General features: G+C 44.7%; 2 protein-coding genes across 4 annotated transcripts in view; both read left to right on the top strand.

Annotated features, from left to right (window-relative positions):
* The window catches only part of ubtd1b (ubiquitin domain containing 1b), a 30,425-nt gene extending 27,241 nt beyond the window's left edge, over positions 1 to 3,184 (top strand). Inside the window, exon 3 of the mRNA XM_042337047.1 lies at positions 519 to 3,184. Within this exon, the coding sequence (XP_042192981.1) occupies positions 519 to 901 (383 nt within the window). The 3' untranslated portion in view covers positions 902 to 3,184. The remainder of the gene's footprint in view (positions 1 to 518) is intronic.
* Positions 3,185 to 13,196: 10,012 nt separating this feature from the next.
* afap1l2 (actin filament associated protein 1-like 2) overlaps positions 13,197 to 20,950 on the top strand; it is a 69,690-nt gene continuing 61,936 nt past the window's right edge. For all 3 annotated transcript variants that reach the window (XM_042337019.1, XM_042337020.1, XM_042337018.1), the window contains exon 1: positions 13,197 to 13,359. In XM_042337019.1, coding sequence (XP_042192953.1) covers positions 13,344 to 13,359 — 16 coding nt within the window. In that variant the 5' untranslated portion in view covers positions 13,197 to 13,343. The remainder of the gene's footprint in view (positions 13,360 to 20,950) is intronic.

Raw genomic sequence — 20,950 nt, 5'->3', positions numbered from 1 at the left:
CTGTTGCAAAGAGAAGAGAATGTCTCGCAGTGTCCTGGCCAACAATCCTCCAGATTCATTCATTATTTATATGGACTTTTCTTTGTGAGAAATGACTGTCTACTATGTACACAAAGTCACTGCAAACTACAAGATGCAGTAGCTGGTGGTTTGAGAAGTTTCACTTACAAATGCGATAATCCTTGCATTTGCATTTCTTGCATTTGATATCGCGCCTTATCATGTCATTGAGACGTCTCAAAGCACTTCACAGTAGAGTGAATTAACTGTATTTTGTGGGCGAAACGTGGGCAGCAAAAGACATTAAGCGTTCTGAGACATTCCCTTGTGTGAAGGGCGCTATATAAACCCGCTATGTAAATGCAGATTACAGTATAATCTGAAGCGCTTTGAGACATCTTGAAGGCGTGCTGATGTGCTCTATCAAATGCAAGGATTATTATTGTAAAAGTGCAAGTTATTTCTTTAACTGGTGGAACGAGTCTTGTTGATGTGAAATTATTTCTTTCCTTGTTCAGGGTCACTGACGGAGTGCTACGATGAGCTGGGCAACCGCTACCAGCTGCCTGTGTACTGCCTGGCGCCCCCCCTCAACCTCATCACAGAGAAGAGTGACGAGGAGGCAGCAGACATTCCTGACCCCCCGGCCCACGGCAAGCACGAGTTCCAACTCAAGGTGCGCCTGTCAACGGGCAAAGATGTCAAGCTGAGCGCCAGCATGAGTGACTCCATTGGTCAGCTAAAGAGACAGCTGCACGCCGAGGAGGAGATCGAGCCAGCCAGGCAGCGCTGGTTCTTCTCGGGCCGTCTGCTGACCGACAAAATCCGGCTTCAGGAGACCAAAATACAGAAGGATTTTGTGGTGCAGGTTATAGTCAACCAGGCTCCTGAGGTTAACTGAGACCCCCCTGAGAAGCAAAACGTTTTATATATCTTATATATATTATATATATAAATATATATATATAAAAAATCATATGCAAAAACACACCACAATTATGGTGTCATTACAGACAACTACCTTCAGGGACGTGGAATACACTTGGCCAGAAGGGAACATGGCCTAGGAACAATTCAGCCATCCCATAATATGTACAGATTCCTGGCCACAAGAAGTTATCTATCCACAATATAAAGTTTGTCGCGATGGAACCTGTAGTTAATCACATCCAGTAGTTTTCGGCTAGCTGATATTTTGACTGTAAATTAAGGTGTTTTTATTTTTCTTTCTTCCCTCCCGCTATCTAAAGCCTTTCCCAGGAACCCAATCCTGTTTGGAATTTACCCACACTCTCTGGAAAAGGACTTAGATGCGCTGATGTTAAAGCTCTTTAATAACTGATATCAATGCTTTCTGCAAAATCTACATTAAGTAGTTGATTTACTCCTCCCTTTCCTCTCTCACCTCTTTCTCTCCCTTCTGCCCCCACCCCACCACTGCCCTCCCCCAACTCCATAAATCAGCATTGTATACCAGGGTTTATAAAATGAAAGGTGATCTGGGGGAGAACTTGATTGAGGTGGGACCACCCTTTGATTGGCAGATATAGGATAGGGTGTCTCTCGCCTACTGGCTTCTCCTCTATCAGTAACATGCAGCGATATAGCAGCGCTCCTCGGCTTCCAGCATCTCTCCTTTGAGCCGCTTTATCACAGATGACACCGCTTATCCTGTCCTGCATTCGTAATTCTAGACATGTTTTATTCATTGGTTTTGTGAAGACTGAAAGCTAAGGTGAGGCATATGGAGTGGGCTAGGATTGCAAGTAGGAACTTGGAGGGTGAGAATATGCTAGGTTTTACAGTTTAATCATTGCATTTCCTTTCCCCACTCACCATCAGAGAAGGGAGCATAGAACCTGGGGGTGTGGGGGGACACAGCGACAGAGAGAGGGAATATCAGTCTAGAACAAACAGTATATAGATATATTTTTGGAAGACATTTAATGAGCAGGAGAATGAGAGGGACGAGACATCTTGTTTCCTCTCTACGGGACATTAGTAGAGTTTGGGTTTTGCAGGAGTGGCTGACAATATTGGGGGAAATCTTCAGGCAACCTATTTCGGGACTGAGATGAGATCTCCAACAGTGGAAGAGTTGCAGTTTGTGGGTTAGAGAGAGCGATGGACTGAGCTGGTCTGAGCGAGGCTGTGGTCTCAGAAAAGAATCTTACTGTGGGAGTGATGTGTTAGTGAGATTCCCCCCCACCCCCTCACCTACCCCCAGTACGAACGAAATGGAAAAACTATCTGTTTGCTGACCACATAGAGATGTGGCCTGAAATCTTTAATGTGTGTGTAGCTTTGGTATGACACTGCAAGCAACAACAAATCCTGCTCCTTGGAAACCCGGCTGTGACTTTATTCTGTCTTCCTGACAATCTGTCTGCTGTATGTGTTTGGGGCGGTGGGCGGGGGGGGGGGTGCAGGATGGAGAGGCACCATTGGCCCAGGTACAAATGGTAAAGTAACATTCAGGTTCTCTGATTAGGATGGCCTCCCCAACAGTTACTACACTTGACCTGTTGAGTGATTTGAGAGATTTTCTTCTGCTGAAAATGCAAGGATTATTATCTGGGGGGTGGGGGCGGATGGGTGGTGGTGGGCTGGAGAATCGACCTCCGGGGCCAGGACCAGGTATCCCCACTAGAGATGTGTTTGTTGAGCTGTGGAAGTGGACTGCCATCTAGTGGTTTGCAGTATGTACTGCAGTACTGCTTTCGGCTTTCCCCACGGTATGCAACATGGAATTCTCCTCCTGGAAAGGCGCTGGTGTGAGTGAGTGATCAGAGCCAAGAGGCTGAAGCCATACAACAGCTTAGCTGTACTTGCCTCTCCTGTGTTCGTGTCACATCTGGCCCAGCGGGCAGCCCTCTCACTCTGGGTCAGAAGGTTGTGGGTTCAAGCCTCATTGGGATATTCCCGTCATAAGGAAAGAGTCATACAAATAGGGGACTATTTCCAGTAACTGGACCTGCAAATCCCCACGCAGTCTGCTTCAAGAGCGGAGTGCCCACAGGTCTGCAGGGTTCCAATGGGAGGAGTTCCTTATGAGCTTTCTTTAAGAATGACCGCAAACTAGACTCGATTGAACAAGGACAGCGTTCAGCAGTTCAGCCTTCAACAGCCTCACCGCATTCACCAATATTCCAGTTGATTGTAAACCACAAACCTTCCGCGTGTGGGGGGGTGGGTGGGGGAGCCCAGGTATCCATGGGCTGTTTTGGGGGTGGGGGGTGGGGGGAGAAATAGATTTAAAATGCCCTCCCGAGTCCATAATCAACCTGAATGCTGAGTCCAAGTGTGAGATGTTGTTAGGATATTCAGCCAAGCCAGCACTTGGTGATCTCTCCTCACTTTTTCTGCACAAAACAACCCAGATATTCAGAGGTTTGAGTTCTGGTCATAATGCACGAACAAAGGCTGATTATCTGCAGGATGTAAATACTAGGTCAACAGCGTATGTATATTTAGTTTCTGTGAGGCTGAAATGGATTATTATTTGAGAAGATTCTCTATTTTTTTCCCACCCTGATTGATGTAATTATATCTGTACCCGTTCTTTATAACATGTACATTTATAAAAGAAGACCTGGTCTTATTCTTTTTTTTGTATAAAGTCTTTATGCACAGAAGGCTGAGCAACCCTGCACTTGTATCGTACCCTTCATGTGGGCAAGTGGCCCAGAGTTTTAACAGTGATGAAGCCTTGACACTGAGCCAGGGAGAGAGGGGAGGTGACCATAGGTATGGTCGAAGAGGAAGGTCTTCAGATGTGATCTGAAGATGGACAACATGGATGGATTGAATCCCTTCAAAAAAATTAAAATAATAATTTGGTCACTCAATCCACGACTGTTTGTGGGACACTGAGGTACACGAATTAACTGCTACGTTTCGCCCAAATAATACAGTCAATTCACTTCACATTATGTTTTGTGCAGCGCTTTGACACGTCTCAAAGATGCGATAAGGCATTACATCAAATGCCAGGATTAATATAATTATTTGTGCCAAAGTCTCTGAGGAAATCTGCTGCCAATTTGGCTTCTCTGTACGGTTGAGTTACTGCAATTGGAAAATAAAGGCAAAGAAGGCAAAACACGATGAGGGAAAAATGCAGAAATCCAGGCAATTGTATTTTATGATTAAAGGAGGCGTTAATCAGGAATTTCATGCATCCAGTGTCAGCGCAGAGTCGGGTCAGATTATAGCTACAGCAACTCTCATTTATACAGCGCCCCTCGTGCAGGGTAGCATCCCAGAGCGCTTGACAGTGGCGGAGCACGACACCAAGCCTGGGGGGATGGAGGAGGTGACCGTGGGCATGGTCGAAGAGGGAGGTCTTCAGGCGTGACCTGAAGGTAGGGAAGGAAGAGGCAAGACGGAGGGATAGAGGAAGAGAGTTCCGGAGTTTCGGGGCTGAAAGAGCGACCATTGATGGTGGAATGAAGGGCACAAGGGACATACGGAAGGCTGGAGCCCGCGGGTTGTGGGGCAAGCAGATCGAAGAGGTAGGGAGGTGCCAGGGTATGAATTTTTCATGCTAGCTGAAGATTAATGCTCGTTCTTCTCTTGCCACGAGCCCCCCCCCACCACACACACACACACACACAAGTGCCTTCATTGTAACCTCAATGGAATAATGATTATATACCAGAGTTTGTCCCATGTAAACAAACTGCCCGCTCAGCTTGGCAGCAAACTGGGACTCCCACTGGGATCTCTTTTTATCCTGTTTCTTTTGAAGAGTTCAAACGGTAAGGATTTTGGACAGAAGATTTTATCCAATGCTGCGACTGCAGGACTGCTTTAATACCTGAAAACTGCACAATTGCATCCCGGTGAGACTTGTGTTATTGAAGCCCAATTTTTATAATAGCTTCGTATCATTTGCTCTATTTATTAGTACTTTTTTTTAAATAAAAAAACATTTGAGTCGAGCTCATGGGGACTCAGCTGGTACTCAGCAATATGTCAAGCCGGCCTGTCCAATGAACTTCCAGAGGAAAGAAGGATCCCATGGGTCAATGGGAATTCTGACCGTGGCTTCCGATTTACACTCATCAAGGGAACAAACCCACTGGTGGAGTCGATAGAGCTGCAGCTGTTGGAGGTGGAGGCTTAGTTGACCCCTGTCCTTCCCAGAGTTAAAGAGGAGAAAGCCAGGGTTTATGCTCCTGGTCCATCCAGATCCCGGGAATTGTACCCCCAGCGAGAGGAGGTCAGACCAGAAGCAGAGAGACGTCTGCCAGTGGAGAGGAAATGATTGGACACACTATAATTAAACGCAATGCTTTCAAACACGATTACTTTTATTTATTTCCTCCCCTTCCCATTTCATGTAATTTGTCAAATATTTTTTATTAAATAAAGACTGCATGTATGTTTCACCCACAAAATACACAGTCACTACACTTTGCTGTATATGTCTCAACAATGTAAAGGTGCTATATCAAGTGCAAGTATATTATTATGTATCCCTGTAGTTGGACTGCTGAACACTTAAGTACTTCGAGATGCCCTCTTGGTTTGCAAAGCGCTGCATAAATGTAAATTGTACTGTTTTGTTGCACACACAGTATGATATATCCATTTTGGACCAATCTCCAATCTTCCATCTCTGCTTTCATGTGTCCCCTTAATAGAGAACACTTGTTTCAGTTTCCTGGCAGTTAGTCATTCTGTCACTAACAGAAGTCTTTGAAACCTCAGCTACGAGTATCTTGTCTCTGCAAGTGTTTACGTGGTGTACACTGTGGATTTATTTAGACTTTCCGCATTGATATATCAATCTGTTTGATGTTCCCAGTAGTATGTGTGTATGTGTGTATATACATATATATATATACGTTTCCCCCACACAAAATATAGTCAATTCACTTTACAGTTTATTCTGTGAAGCACTTTTGAGACGTCTATAAGACGTGATAAGGCGCTATGTCAAATGCAAGGATTATTATTATTAAATGTCTGAATTATCCCTCGTTTTGCAGTAATCTACTTGGACTGTTTCATATGTTGTTGTCGTCATGGCATCCTGTCAGGTACCATTAAATGGTTAATGTAATGTTTTATTTGTCATCCATTAAAGAGAGGGAGAGAGTGCGCTCCCACCAAAGCAGTAAAATTTAGGTTTGCTATACTTGATGTAGACCTGAATGTCTTATTGTGTAGGAAGGCCTATAAATCTGTTAAGGTTTGGTACTATCATGGAGATAATTTTTTTCATATCTGTGGACAAACTGGGATATTCATGTCAATCCTTGTTAGTGGAATCCTGTAGCTCAGTGGTTAGAGCACTAACCTCGCAAGCGAGAGACCTGGGTGTGATTCCCAGGCAGAGCGAAACCATTGGGCAAGTTTCCTTGTGTCACACACCTGATAATAATCCCTCAAAAAAAATAATAAATTAGTCACTTCAACCCACCACTGTTTGTGGGACGCTGCTGTGCGCAATTGGCTGCTGCGTTTCGCCCACAAAATATACAGTCAATACATTTTACAGTATATTCTGTGAAGCGCTTTGAGACGTCTTGAAGGTGTGATTAAGCGCTAGGTCAAATGCAAGGATTATTATTACTGTTGTTATATTATGACGGCTGGTGTCATTTTGCGCCCCCGACCAATCCATTTCCCTGCCACTCCTAATTCTGGATTCTCACACTCAATTTTCCAGTCTGCCTGCCGTCGCTGGTGTTTTTAAACAGTCCGCATGTGTTTTAAGAGATTTAGATCTATCGTAAATAAGCTGCTAAATGATGGATTTCTTTGTTGGTTTATTTGTTTTTAAGCCAAAGATAAATGCCACATATGTTTCACAGCATCGGGCATAGTAGTGGGAGCTTTGAAAACAAAAGATGGCAAAAATAACAACAGCTGTGGGCTTTTGCCGTTGAATCACTGCCACTTAACATTCAGAGGCTGTTGTGCACACACTGTATCAGATCGTTATATAATAATAATAATCCTTGGATTTGATATAGCGCCTTATTACATCTTCGAGACGCCTCAAAGCGCTCGTCCCCAAGTCTGCTTTCATCAGTGCACACGGATGCTTTTTCCTTTCAATCCGCCCCCAGGTGGAATGTAGCAAACCAGGCCCCGATAGTCTGATAATAATAATAATAATACTCGCATTTGGTACAGCGCCTTATCACGTCTTCCAGCAATCTCAAAGCGCTTCACAGAATACACCGTAAAGTGAATTGACTGTGTATTTGTGGGCGAAATGTGGCAGTCAACTGCCTAACCCTAACCCTAAGCGTCCCACAAACAGTCGTGGATTGAGTGAATTTTTTTTTGAAGGGATTATTACCTCCGGAAAAGGAATCCATCAATCAACTAACAACCGGGTTCCTACTTATTGCTGGGCAAACAGGCGTGGGGAGTAAGGAAACTTGCCCAACGTTTTGCTCTGCTATACATCTGTATGGGTACATCTTTACCCATATGCTATGACCAACAGGGGGCGCCACAAGCTACCAGGAGATGCAGAGAGAACCAGACTGGAGGTGTGGGCAGGTTCTCCAGCAGTGGGGCATCTGGAAATGAACCGCGTTACCTAACACGACAACAATTTACATTCCATTTAGAAAAGAGTTCAACAATTGATAGATTTACAATGCAAATGTACAATTTGCATACGCCGGCGCCTCCGTATCCCTCCAACCTCCTCACTCCCCACTCCGCCAGCCGCTGCCTCCGATCGCCGGGCTCCGGCCTCCTGCTTGTCCCTCGTCCCCTCCGCTCCACCATTGGCGGCCGTGCTTTCAGCCACTCCGCCCCAAAACTCTGGAACTCGCTCCCTCCGTCCACCGCCTTCCGCATTTCCAGATCATGTCTGAAGACCTACCTTTTTGACTGTGCCTACAGTCATCTCCTTCCCCCCCTCACCCCCCCCAGCCCCCACCCCCCCCCCACCCACCCCGGCTTGGGTCAGGATCTGCCAATGTTAAAGCCTCTGAGCCCTTACGCTGCGTGAAGAACGCTATATAATTGCAAGTAGTTACTGTTGTTTATTTAGCTGCTTTTACGTTGGAAGAACGTCTCAAAGACACTGACTGTGTATGGTAGACTTGCGCGGCACTGAGCAGAAAGCTGCAGGATCTTGTCCAGTCTGTGCTCAACGCGCTGATCTATGGCAGGGCAGCAGTTGGAGACGCTGCTATTGGCCTGCGCTCACTCGGCAAGAAAAGGGACACAAATCAGCCAGAATTCGTGCTCCTCAACATTGAGCAGGAAAGAGCAGATTTATAGACAGCAGATGAGGAAGGGAATCAGGCAAACCCTACGCGTTCAAACAACATGCTGACTAAAGAGGTCCACTTGGGTGGGAGGCCAGAGGGCGATCAGCAGATTGAATTGGAACAAAACCCAATTCTTTGCCAGTTTTTAATAACTTTTTGAATGGGGAGGGGGGGCAGTGAAGACGTCTGTTTTGCTGCTCGTACTTTTGAAGAGAGAAAGCAGCTTAACAGAGTCGTGATCTGCATCAGAAATCAGTGCAAATTCCCATTGACCGATTCAGTGTTTCCAAGTGAGTAAAAATCATTACCTTTCGATGTTGTCGCTAATGCGATTCCAAAACGGGTGAGGCCTGAAACACAAGCACAAGCCAAGCGCTGAACTGTTAAACCTGGGCACACAGCGGAACAAGATCTCACTGTAGTAGCCACATTTTTATTTGGTTTGGCCTTATTGCAGAGCAAAAAAACAAGCAGGTTGCTAGTCTTTTGAGTCATTGTGTTTGACAGATGGCACTGCAGCTCAGGAAAGACAGTGTGAATTGTACGTCCTCCAAACTCTTCAATTGCCTTTTGTTTTCTTTACCAAAATAAATTGTTTCAGCTGCAGTTCCATATGAGTCTTTCAAAATGTTGCTGGACAATGTTTCCCACATGTGTAAAAACTCTGTTTCACTGTAGTTCTCTCTCTTTGCATTGTTTTCCTATCAATAATGGCAATATCTACTGATCTGTATCCTCTGTATTGCAATCTGCACCTCAGTATTACCCTTCTCCACCACTATAACCTGCATCACAAGCTCAAATAAATAAAGAATGTTTTTGTGCTTTATTCTTAAATGTTATGAGGTTTCTTATATTCAGAAATCTTTCCAATTCACCTCCTGTTGCTCCATTATATAATGGAGTAGGAGTTGGGAACATGGGAACCCACCCCCTCCTGATCACAACCCCCAGATTCAGAACAAGTATACGCAAACACTGTTTCAGTGAGCGAATGGGGAACCTGTGGAACAGGCTCCCGAGTGTTGATTCTTTCAAACAAAAATTAGATCGTTTTCTTTTAGGAAACAACATTACGGGATATAGGACACAGGGAGTTTGGGACACATGTGCGTGTGACCACCAGGAAGGTGGAAGGCAAATTAGATGGATCTTGGTCTTTTTTCCTCTTGCATTTCTTATGTTCTCATGTTATCTTCTCCTGAATGAATATTCACCAAATATTCCCAGAGGGAGAGAGAGAGAGAGAGAGAGCGAGGGAAAAGAGAAGGATTTTACCTGACTAAGCAGAAATATGAGATAAATTACTAATGGACAATAGCAATGATGCGAATGGAAACTTGGTTAAAAGAATGTTATTTGAAACCGGGGACAAAATTAAGTTACTAATATGCAGTGCAGAAGAAACAAAATCCTAAAGGTTGTATCATTTATTTTTCCATGGTATTTACCAGCCCGACCAATGTGATGTTTTGACATCAAATAGCCTTTACGATTCTGTACTTGAACAAAGCATTTTGATTCCAAGTTAATCTGATTTGAATAAGTCGCATGATATTGTTCATTGTCCTTTCGAACACAGGAAGCATTCACGAAAAGTATTTTGAACAGGAAGACCTTTAGACACGTAGGATTTTCCCTCTCTCCCTGATACATTGGGTTTCTGTCCGTTAAAGGAACATTTACACTTTTCAGGCTATATTACAAGCTTTCAATGTACAGTGGTGGCACCGCAGTCCAGTAGTTACACTAATTTGGGGTCTTAGCTCCTTGTTGCCAACCACATTCAATGGTATTTCATCCATAAATTCACTTTGTAGTATATTTTGTGAAGCGCTTTGAGACGCCTTGAAGACGTGATAAGGCGCTGTATCAAATGCAAGGACTATTATTATTATTTTGCACTTTTTGATGTGATGATTTTTTAATGCAGATTATTATTGTTTATAGGCACCACATCAAATGCAAGGATTTGTTATAACAGTTTGAACAGTGCACCAATTCGAGGTGGGACAGAGACGGATAAGGATAATTTAAGCAAGTTGACAGCCAGATCACAGTGAGACCTGAATGTCATTACCACAGTTCGCCCACTGCAGCCAGATCTCAATTGGGCTTTGTCGGGAACACAGCGGACGTTTTATGAGCAGACATTCCTTAGAAAGGTTACAAAGTGAAGCACGAAGCACAATGCAGTCACAGTGAATGCAACTGGTGGCCGGATTTCGCCCACAAAATATACAGTCAATTTCATTTACAGTGTATCCTGTGAAGCGCTTCGAGACGTCTCGAAGACGTGGTAAGGCGTTATATCAAATGCCAGGAATATTACTATTTATTATATCCCTGGGCGCAACTCACTGCGGGAAGAAGGAGCACTAATGAATAAAATTCAGAGATGCACATTTGGTTGAACAGCAATGTCATGTTCAGGAACGTGTGGAGGCTTGTTGCTTCTGAATAAATCAATGGAATGCTGTGTAATGAATGGGTTGCCAAATTAAAATAATAATAATAATTTGGTCACTCAATCCACGACTGTTTGTTGGACGCTGCTGTGTGCAATTGGCTGCAGTGATTCGTCACTACACTTTACAGTATATCCTGTGAAGCGCTTTGAGACGTCTCGAGGATATGATAAGACATCATATCAAATGCAAGGATGATTATTATCTATTATTTGATACCTCTATGTGCAGGAAATATCTTGTGAATCATTAATTGGCAGATGTGAACTCAGGAATGTCTCTGTATGAGTTAAGTGGGAGGTTGGAAGATTTATTTCTTGTTGAAAGAGTAAATATGTTGTCGCAAGTTGCTATTGAAGCTGAAACCATAATATTTAAAGAGGGATTGAATAAATATTTGAAGAAGAAGAATATAAAAGAACATTGGGAAAGAATAGGGTATTGGATTCGATAGCTCCAGTGGAAGACTGATCACCAGCATTGGCTCCATTGGCTGAAGGGCTTTCTCGCTCTGCAGTTTGTGGGATTCTGTGAAATTAAATATTGCAGAAGGTTTTAAAGTGACTAAATTTGGATCTTATTAAAGATGCATTGATAACCCAACAGCAAACAATACAATTTACATTTATAAAGCGCCTTTCACTTGAGGAAATCGTATTAAAGTGCTTGTCACTCCTAACTGGGCACCCGAGCCGAGGGTGTAGGTGTGAGGAGGGGAACGATGACTGTAATACTATAGCTCAGTGGTTAGAGCACTTGCCCCACAAGCGAGGGATCTGGGTTCGATTCCCGGGCAGCGCAAAACCTTAGCCAAGTTTCCTTACTCCACACGCCTCTGCTTACCCAGCAGTAAATAGGAACCCGCTTGTTAGTCGATTGACGGATCCCTTTTCCGGGGGTGATAATCCCTTCAAAAAAAAGATTTGGATCACTCAATCCACAACTGTTTGTGAGACACTGCTGTTGCGCAATTGACTGCCGCGTTCGCCCACAAAATATACCACAGAATGTACTGTGAAGTGCTTTGAGACGTCTTGTAGACGAGATAAGGAGCTGTACAAAATGCAAGGATTATTATTATTATTATTATTATAAAAAGGTAGGTCTTGAGATGAGCCTTAAACAAGGGGAGGGAGGAAACAAGTCCGAGTGACTCCGGGCTGGAGTTCCAGAGAGCGGGGGTGAGGGGTGGGGGGGGCAGACTGTTGGTCAGTTTAAGACTTTGCAGAACCACACAAGCCTGTGTTTGCTCATGTCTGGACCACTAGATGGAGTCCCTCTTTGTCGTAGAGTTCACCTGCACTGCAGTACAGTACAGGATGGATCTGATCAGATGATCGTAAAGTACTCTTGAGTACCGAAGCTCATTCAGTATCTCCATCCTCGGCTCTCCTCCCTGTCACCGTGGACCTGCAGTGGCAATCACGAGAGAATAATGGGACCGAAAGGTAAAGTTGTTTCAACTGATAGCTTCTCTTTTTCTAATTTGATTGATACGGTCCTTGTTTATTCACCCGAGGATGTGTGCAATTATCGACAGCAGAAACCCCTGGAGCAGGAACCTGCTGTGCTTTACATCTAAGCTCTCTCCTCCCCACCTCTGACAGACACACACACACAGACGCACACACCCCTACTCAGCAACTTAAAGAGAGGTTGGACAGACAGCAGGAGGTGAGAGAATAAATTCACTTCCTTAGGCTAAAACTGACATTGTCAGTGGAAGAATGTGGAGCTTTAATCACTGAATAAAGGATAGCATTTTGTCTGCAGGTTGGGGTGGGGTTAACCCAGCGGGTAAACAAGGCAAATAGACTTACCACTTTGATGAAGAACTTGCATTTTATGGTGCACGGACACATCTGAGCATTTCTAAGTGCCTTTTTGTTGCTGTGGGTGCGGTGCTCTGGGATGATATCCTGCGTGAGAGGCGCTATTTAAATGCAAGTTGTTGTCACGGTGAGTAGGTAGGAACCTGGTTGTTCCCGCATCGATTGGCGGATCACTTTTCCAGGGGGTAATAATCCCTTAAAAGAAAAAAAAACGGTCGCTCAATCCACGACTGTACGCGGGACTCTGCTGCGCGCCATTGGCTGCCGCGTTTCGCCCACAAAACATACAGTCACTACACTTTACAGTATGCTGGGTGAAGCGCTTTGAGACGTCTCGATAAGGCGCTGTATCAAATGCAAGGATTATTACTAGCATTATTAACATTATTGTGATCGGAGGGCAGACAGGGTTGTGTTCGCCCTGCTCTGATCTTGGGAAAACCTCAGTGGGGGAGTGGGGTGGGGGGGGAAGGAAGGAGAGGGCTGAGAGTTTGGGAGAGCATTTATGGACAGTGTCCCAAGTAGTAGCGTCACCACCAGGCGGGGCTCCCAGCTTGTGTGTGTGTGTGTATGTGTGTGTGTGTTGTATGAAAGCTGAATTAGGTCCACAATTGCAAACAGAGACACTGAGTGAGTGAGTGACTGGGCTGTGTGGCTGTGTGGCAGGACAGGGCAGGACAGGGCAGGACAAGACAGGAGTGGGGAGAACCTGATGTTATCTGGGATTACACAAGACAAGACCAGGCACTAGGGAACTTTCTCAGAAGTTGGACTGTATTCCTACAGCACCTCCAATGGATAGGAGCAAAGGTAAGTGAGTCCAAGGGGGTTATGAGAGGAGAAGGGGGGGGGTAGACAGATCACCTCTCAGGATGTTGGGAGATCTCCTGGGATGGGGGGTGGATTGTCCTCTGATCATCTCCAAATGGGAAGAAGCCATTGGGTAAGTTTCCTGAGGGCATTGCCAGACACAGCAGCAGATATGGTCAGGTCACTGCGCAAAAAGGCAGAAGGTTTCAGGCAAAAGCTTTTGTGGTTTAAGACGAACATCCCTGGTGTGTGCTGTGTGTGTTGTGTTGTGTGTTTCTCTCTCCCTCCCAATTGCAATCTTTTATTCCCAGATCTTTTGCCTATTCTCTGGGAAGCCAATCTCTCTCTCTCTCTCTCTCTTTGGTTCCCTGAAGAAGTTGTACCAAAAAACAAAAGTAAAACCTTCACTATCCCAACATTGTACAGTGATCACTTGAGTAAGTTTTATTTAACACTGGATTATCTAAAAGGGTCGTGATTTTTACTTTGCCCAAGAATCACAGCCTGTTACATGCCCCCCAGGACCACCCCAGGACCCCCCCCCCCCCCCAGACTGTCCAGAGGGCTGTGGGTTTATAGATGGGGAGGGAGTGAGAGAGAGTGAGAGAGTGGATTGTCGTGGAAGTGACATTGCAAACTTTTATGGGTTCATCTGGTGTTTTTAAGTCAGAAATCTTCAGCCCACGCCCAGTCCAGTGGAAGAAATCAGATCCCTAACAACTAGACATCCCACTAATAATAATAATAATAATAATAATAATCCCTGCGTTTGATACAGCGGCATATCACGTCTTTGAGACGTCTCGAAGCGCTTCACAGGATACACTGTAAGGAGAATGTTCTCAAAGCACCGGGCACTGTGTGTGTGTGTGTTTGCAAATGTTGCTTCTAATCCCGTGCTCCGCCACTCTCAAGCGCTCTGGGACACTACCCTGGACGAGGGGGCCTGAATAAGTGCAAGTTGTTGTCGTCGCTGTTGAATTGACTGCAGATTTTGTGGGCAAAACATTTGGATTTTCAAACTCGTCGTAGTTCAGTGGCAAACAGCTGACGGGTTAGTTCAAGGGCAGCATTTGCGAACTGACCTGCGCGATGCGGGGGAATTGCAATCTCTTCTCTGCTATGAAGAGCGATCGTTGTGTACGTAGCTTCACGAGGACCTGCTCGTTAAACCCCAGTAACTTCGAAAAGGGGTCGTTTCTCAAAGCGCTGCACTATGTGTGTGTGTGTGATTGTAAATGTTGCGTTAATCCCGAAAGTGTTGCGACAGTGTTAAGGAAAAGGTATGTCTTGAAAGAGAAAAAAATAATGTGAGTCATCCAATAATGTGTCATTTACACCTGCTCCACCCTGAGCGCCTGTGTGTGATATATAGCTATACCACTGCTCTCAGTATTGAAGACCCGCTTGTAAAACTGGGGGCCAGTGATGTGGGACCACCAGGGCTGCGGCCAGGAATTGAAATGCTTTTGTAGCCCAAAGTCAACCGAATACTAGCCCAAAAGCAGTCCAATATCACGCGCCGCCTCCTATAATAATGACAATAATCCTTGCGTTCGATATAGCGCCTTATCACGTTGTCGAGGCGTCTCAAAGCCCCTCACAGAATGTTACTGGAAAGTGGGATTGAGGCAGCGTTTTCCAGGTTTAAATTAAAAATGTAAAAATTAAACACGCTGTTTTTTCGCACGCAACGACAACTTGCATTTATGCAGCGGCCCCTCACGCAGGGTAGAGTCCCGGGGAGCTCAGTACAACAAGCACACGCCCAATCGGGCACAAACCCACCCAATTTGGCAGCGTTGGTGTTTCTGCCTGAGGGAGTGCGGTCAGAGAGCAAACACGTTGTCTCTCCAATAGATGCATCGCAGACTCATTTCTGCTCACAGAATAAATACATCACGTTGAGCGAAAGCCATCTGAATCGAGAATTTCCTTTTGTTTCAAGGAGCAGTTGGGTGAATATTTTCCGAAACAATGAGTTACAATAGCAAAAATAATAATAGTCCTGGCATTTGACCCAACACCTTATCACGTCTTCAAGACGTCTCAAAGCGCTGTACAGGACACACTGTAAAGTGAATTGACTGTATATTTTGCGGCAGCCAATTGCGCAGAGCAGAGTCCCCGCAAACAGTCGTGCATTGAGTGACCAAATTATTATTATTATTTTAGAAATACACACATGTTCTTTTGAAGCGATTGTTATTTATTATTCCCCGGAAAAGCGATCCACCAATCAACGAACAACCCAGCTGCTTGATAATAGCACTTGTCGTAATTGTAGAACGTATCCCCCCACCCACCCCAATCTGGAAAGGTTTGGCGTCAGGTGGTTTGAGGACATCTCAAAGCGTTTCACAGAAACTACTGTAAAGTGTTGTAACTGTTTATTCTGTGGGTGAACACGGCAGTCAATGCGTGCACAGCGACGCACCACAAACAACCATGATGTGAATGATTTTTATCCAGTGGACTGTTGGCCCAGCACCTCAGGACAAGCTCCTTTTCTATTTTGAATAGAGTCGTGAGATCTTTTAACAAATATCCCGTGGAGTCCTGTAGCTTAATGGTTAGTGCTTAACTCGCAAGCGAGTGGACCTGGGTTCGGTTCCCGGACAGGGTGAAATGTTGGGCAAGTTTCCTTACTCCCCACGCCTCTGTTTACCTAACAGTAAGCAGGAACCCGTTGTTAGTCGATTGGCGGATCACTTTCCAGGGCTAATAATCCCTTCAAAACAAAAATAACTTGGTCACTTCAATCCACGACTGTTTTTGTGGGACGCCGCTGTGCGCAGTTGGCTGCCGTGTTTTGCCCACAAACTACACAGTCAATTCACTTGACAGTATATTCTGTGAAGCGCTTTGAGACGTCTCAAAGACGCGATAAGGCGCTGTATCAAACGCAAGGATTATTATTATTATTATTATCCACCTGAACACACAAATGGGGCCTTGGGTTTAACAACTCATCTGAACGACGGCGCCACCACTAATGAACCACTTCCCCCGGCACAGCATCTGGAGTGTCGGTCTGTGAGTTCAAAGTCCTGACGTGGGGATTGAGCCCAGGACCTTATTGACTCAGTGGGGCAGAGAGTGCTACAAACTAAACCAGGCTTGACGCACAAGCCTATACGGCTACTGTGGGCACGAGAGGCTGAATGGAGAGGAATGTGTCAGAGATTATAATGATAAGTAACTCATCCAGTTGACAGAAATCTTGCCTGTCAACATGTTGATTGTTTACGGCAGTTTGTTGTGCGGTGTGAGAATGTTGCTCTTGCAGTCGTTTTTATGATTGAGATCCTGTCAACAGAGGATGATGATGCCGCTGCTGTTGTTGTTGTTGTTGTTGTTGCTGCTGCTGCTGTTGTTGTTTTGATGGAACGTGAATGTTGAGCAGTAATTTTGTATTCATTTTTTATCAATATTTAATATCACTCCTTGCATTTGATACAGCGCCCTATCACGCCTTCGAGACGTCTCAAAGCGCTTCTCAGGATACACTGTGAAGTGTAGTGACTGTGTCTTTTGTGGGCGAAACGCGGCAGCCAATGGCGCCCAGCAGCGTCCCCACAAACAGTCGTGGATTGCGTGACCTAATTGTTAACTATTTTTAAAAAAATTTAAGGTAATGCTGACTCAATACTATATCCAGTGTCCAAGATATTGGTTACATTAAATAAAATTGTTCTACGCCCCACCGAGACATTCACAAACAGCAGAGATATTGTTTATTTATTGTCCCATTCCTTAAATCATACTGCCACTTGAATTAAAAGCATAAAGCATGAAATGTGAAAAGGCCCATTTGCTTGGTTTCCCTCCGCTCCCCCACCTTCCTTTCCATAGACCACAAAAAACGTTGTAAAATCCACCCATGTTGTCTTCTGGGGAAAAGTTGTATATAAATATTCCCTGATTCCCAAACCAATACTCAAAAATATTTCACCCATCCCCCTAACCTGGCCTGCTTCCCAACAAAGAAAAATTCCTTCTCCTCCAGACTTGGTGCACACAAACCATTATATCCTGTGGATAACTTCTTCACTTTAGTCTGGATTTATCTCTGTATCATTTACTAGAGATGTTTGGATGAAGAAGGCCCTTCTGCACATTTGATCTTCTCCTTGCATAACACCATTGGACTGTTCCCAACTACACATTTATCCGGGTCGTTTTTGAAGGAACCCGTCAATGCAGCATCAACTAGAAATAAAATAGAAGTCGCTGGGAACGCTCAGCAGGTCAGGCAGCATCTACAGAGAGAGAGAAAGCGAGTTAATCGTTCAGGTCCATGACCTTTCTTCAGAACTTGGGGATGTTGGAAGGGGAGAAGTTTATAAGGACAAACAGAGAATGGGGTGGGAAAAGAAAAACAAAGGAAAAATTAGGTGGAGGACAGGAGATGATGAGATCAGAGGTGTTGAAGGTCAACTAGATTTGTTATGGTTCAGATCTTCTTTATCCATGATTTAGTTCCCCCCTCCCCGTATTCTCTCTATATTGACTAGCTCCTATCATCCATAAGTATTGCTTCATCCTACACTATGTTCTGACCCATACACCCCAGGTTACACATGTAGTGATTTCCAAGTTGTGCTTGTACTGTCTACATATAGTAATGGAAAATCTAGTTCCAGAAAAACTGCTGGTGCTTTGTAACGCTTGAGACGAGAAGAAGTAGGAGTAAGGAAACTTGCCCAATCTTTCGCACCGCCTGGGAATCGCACCCAGGTCCTCTCGCTTGAGAGGCGAGTGCTCCAACCACTGAGCTACAGGGCTCCACCTGTATAGGCGTGAACGCTTGTGAGTCACAACGAGGATCCCAGGGACGACATGTGCTCCCAAAACAAACGTAAACACAGGAATTTGGAACGTTCAGGAGAAATCCAGGTTCTGTAGTATTTTTTCCAAATCTGGCAAAACCTGATTGCAAAGCCAACTGAACACAACTCCTAAAATATAATAGATCGGTGTGAGTCCGGGTGACCTTGTCGTTCACTGTTTTAGTGATGGGATCCATGGCCTGGGAAGCTGGTTTTATATCCTGTGTCTGTTTACTACAGGTTTTGCTCATATTGTGGAGTCCTGCGGCTCAGTGGTTGAGAGCACTTTGATTCCCGGGCAGAGCGAAACTTTGGTCAAGTTTCCTTACTCCTCACGCCTCTGTTTACCAGCAGTAAGAAGGAACCCGGTTGTTAGTCAATTGGCCGATCGCTTTTCCGGGGATAATAATCCCTTAAAAAATAAAAGAATAATTTGGTCACTCAATCCACGACTGCTTGTGGGACGCTGCTGTGTGCCATTGGCTGCCGCGTTTCGCCCACAAAATATACAGTCAATTCACTTTACCGTATATTCCGTGAAGCGCTTTGAGACGTCTCGAAGACGTGATAAGGCGCTGTATCAAATGCAAGGAGTATTATTATAATATTCAGCATCCCAAAATGTATAGAACTTAATTTTCTTAGTTTTAAAAGCTGCCTGGGACAATCCATGTTTACAGCTAATACATTTCCCTTTAAATCTTTGGCTTTACTTCTTGTTTGTTAGTCATTTCATATTTTTGTTGTATCCAAAAGCAAATTTAAATACAAGAATAAACATTTCTGAAAGTCATTAAGTGCTCCCAGAATGTCCTTTGAAACAGTATAGTATCAGAAGGCTGCATTTGCCACAAATTGCTCATTGGCAGCGTGAGGATATTCAAGATACTTTAAATGAAGGCTTAAATCAGTCCTGTCTTGTCTGCAGAGCTTTTCTGCTCTGGAAAAGGCCAATGAAATTGAATTAAACTTCCTCACTATAAACAAAGCCGTTATTGTTCCTTTGTGAATCGCTTAACTCTTGCAACTCGTTCTTTTCTCCATTTGAGGCGTGAGGCAGAGCAGAGAGCCAGAGCTTCTACTTGTTAGTTTACTCTTCCCCTCTGCTCAGAGGCCTGTGCTACGGCCCCCGCCCGCCAGACCTTCCCCACCATTAGCGGTCGGGCCTTCAGCCTCTTTGCCCCCACCGTTTGGAACTCCATCCCACAGTCTCTTTGCCTCGCTCCCTCCCTCGCGCGTCTCAAGACCCTCCTTTTTGACCGCGCCTTTGGCCACCTTCCTACCCCTACCCACTCTCCCTGATCCCAACCCCCAGCTCGGGTCCAAATCCCTGACTGTCCAGCGCCTTGGGACGTCCTCCCACCGTGTAAATATAATGTGTTGTTGTTGGTGTTGTTGTTGTTGTGTCTCCAGTGTCAGGCTAATCCCTATAACTAAGAGGATTTGCCAATCTCCTATGTCTCTGTGGTCAGTTCCAATGTGTCTGTTTGTTTGGCTGCTGAAAGGTGTATGACAAGTGGAGGTAACATCATCCACTGGCCCTAACCACCCTCCGCTTGCTCTGTACCTGATGATGACTGAAGAAACTCCAGGGGACAATATTATAATAACCATCATCATAATAATAATAATCCTTGCTTTCGCCCACAAATATACAGTCAATTCACTTTACAGTCTATTCTGTGAAGCGCTTTGGGACGTCCTCCCGACGTGAAAAGCGCTATATCAAATGCAAGGATTATTATTATTATTATTATTATTATTATTATTTGATATAGAGCCTTATCACGTCTTCGAGACCTCTCAAAGGGCTTCACAGAATATATTGTAAAGTCATTGACTCTGTATTTGTGGGTGAAATACGGCAGCCAATTGCGCACAGCAGCGTCCCACAAACAGCCGTGGATTGAGTGACCAAATTATTATTATTTTTATTATTTATAACACGCTGTTTCGTAATGTTGTAGGAACAATGCAATGCGAGTTGCCTTGCACTACAATCCAGTTGGTGCGAGAGGCTGAGATTTATCTCTGGTGATTAAATAGGCAGCTCATCGCTAGAAATGAAACCTACAAAGTACTTTTTCCTTTACCTCGCAGCCCTCGCGCGAAGCTCAAGCTGGTTCTGGTTGAATATTTTCGGGATGTGTCGCAGCGCTCAGGCTCACTCCACAACATGTAGCGTCTAATTGAACTATGACAGAAACTTTGTTAACTTTGCAAAGAATTGCAAAATTGTGCAAACGTGTCCATTGCAGAACAGGGCTCTGTTATGCCACAGGATTTTGGCTCACTTTAAGTGGGAGAATTCCTTTTTCTGTTCGAGGTCAGGAGAATTTACAACATTGTGTCACTTCGCTGTGTTCATCCATGAGCAATAAATACACCAATAAAACAAAGGGCTCTGTTTTACGCTGTCCACTCAAAATAGCGGGTCTTTATATTGACCGTGTCTTTATACGGGGATGAAATATTGTTTTGGTTGTTGCTCCTAAGATGACTCGAGTCTCTGCCCAGAAAATTCGCAAGGATATGGGGAAAGAGCGGGGGAGTGGGACCGATTGGGGCAGCTCGTCCAAAGAGCCGGCACAGGCCCAATGGGCCGCGTGGCTTCCTTCTGTACTGCAATATTCTAGGATTCTATGATACCAGTTCGATACCAGTTCTCCTCCTAGCCCTGGAGACCAGACTCTATTCTTTTGTTTTCCAGCCCACATCTCCCTGCTCCTGTCTTTGTTCCAGTTGACACACATCTTGCT

This window comes from Callorhinchus milii, unplaced genomic scaffold (genome assembly GCF_018977255.1).
Source record: "Callorhinchus milii isolate IMCB2004 unplaced genomic scaffold, IMCB_Cmil_1.0 Scaffold7, whole genome shotgun sequence".
Lineage (NCBI taxonomy): Eukaryota > Metazoa > Chordata > Chondrichthyes > Chimaeriformes > Callorhinchidae > Callorhinchus > Callorhinchus milii.
Note: the sequence above shows the minus strand (reverse complement) of the source record. Positions and strands in the feature narration are given on the sequence as shown.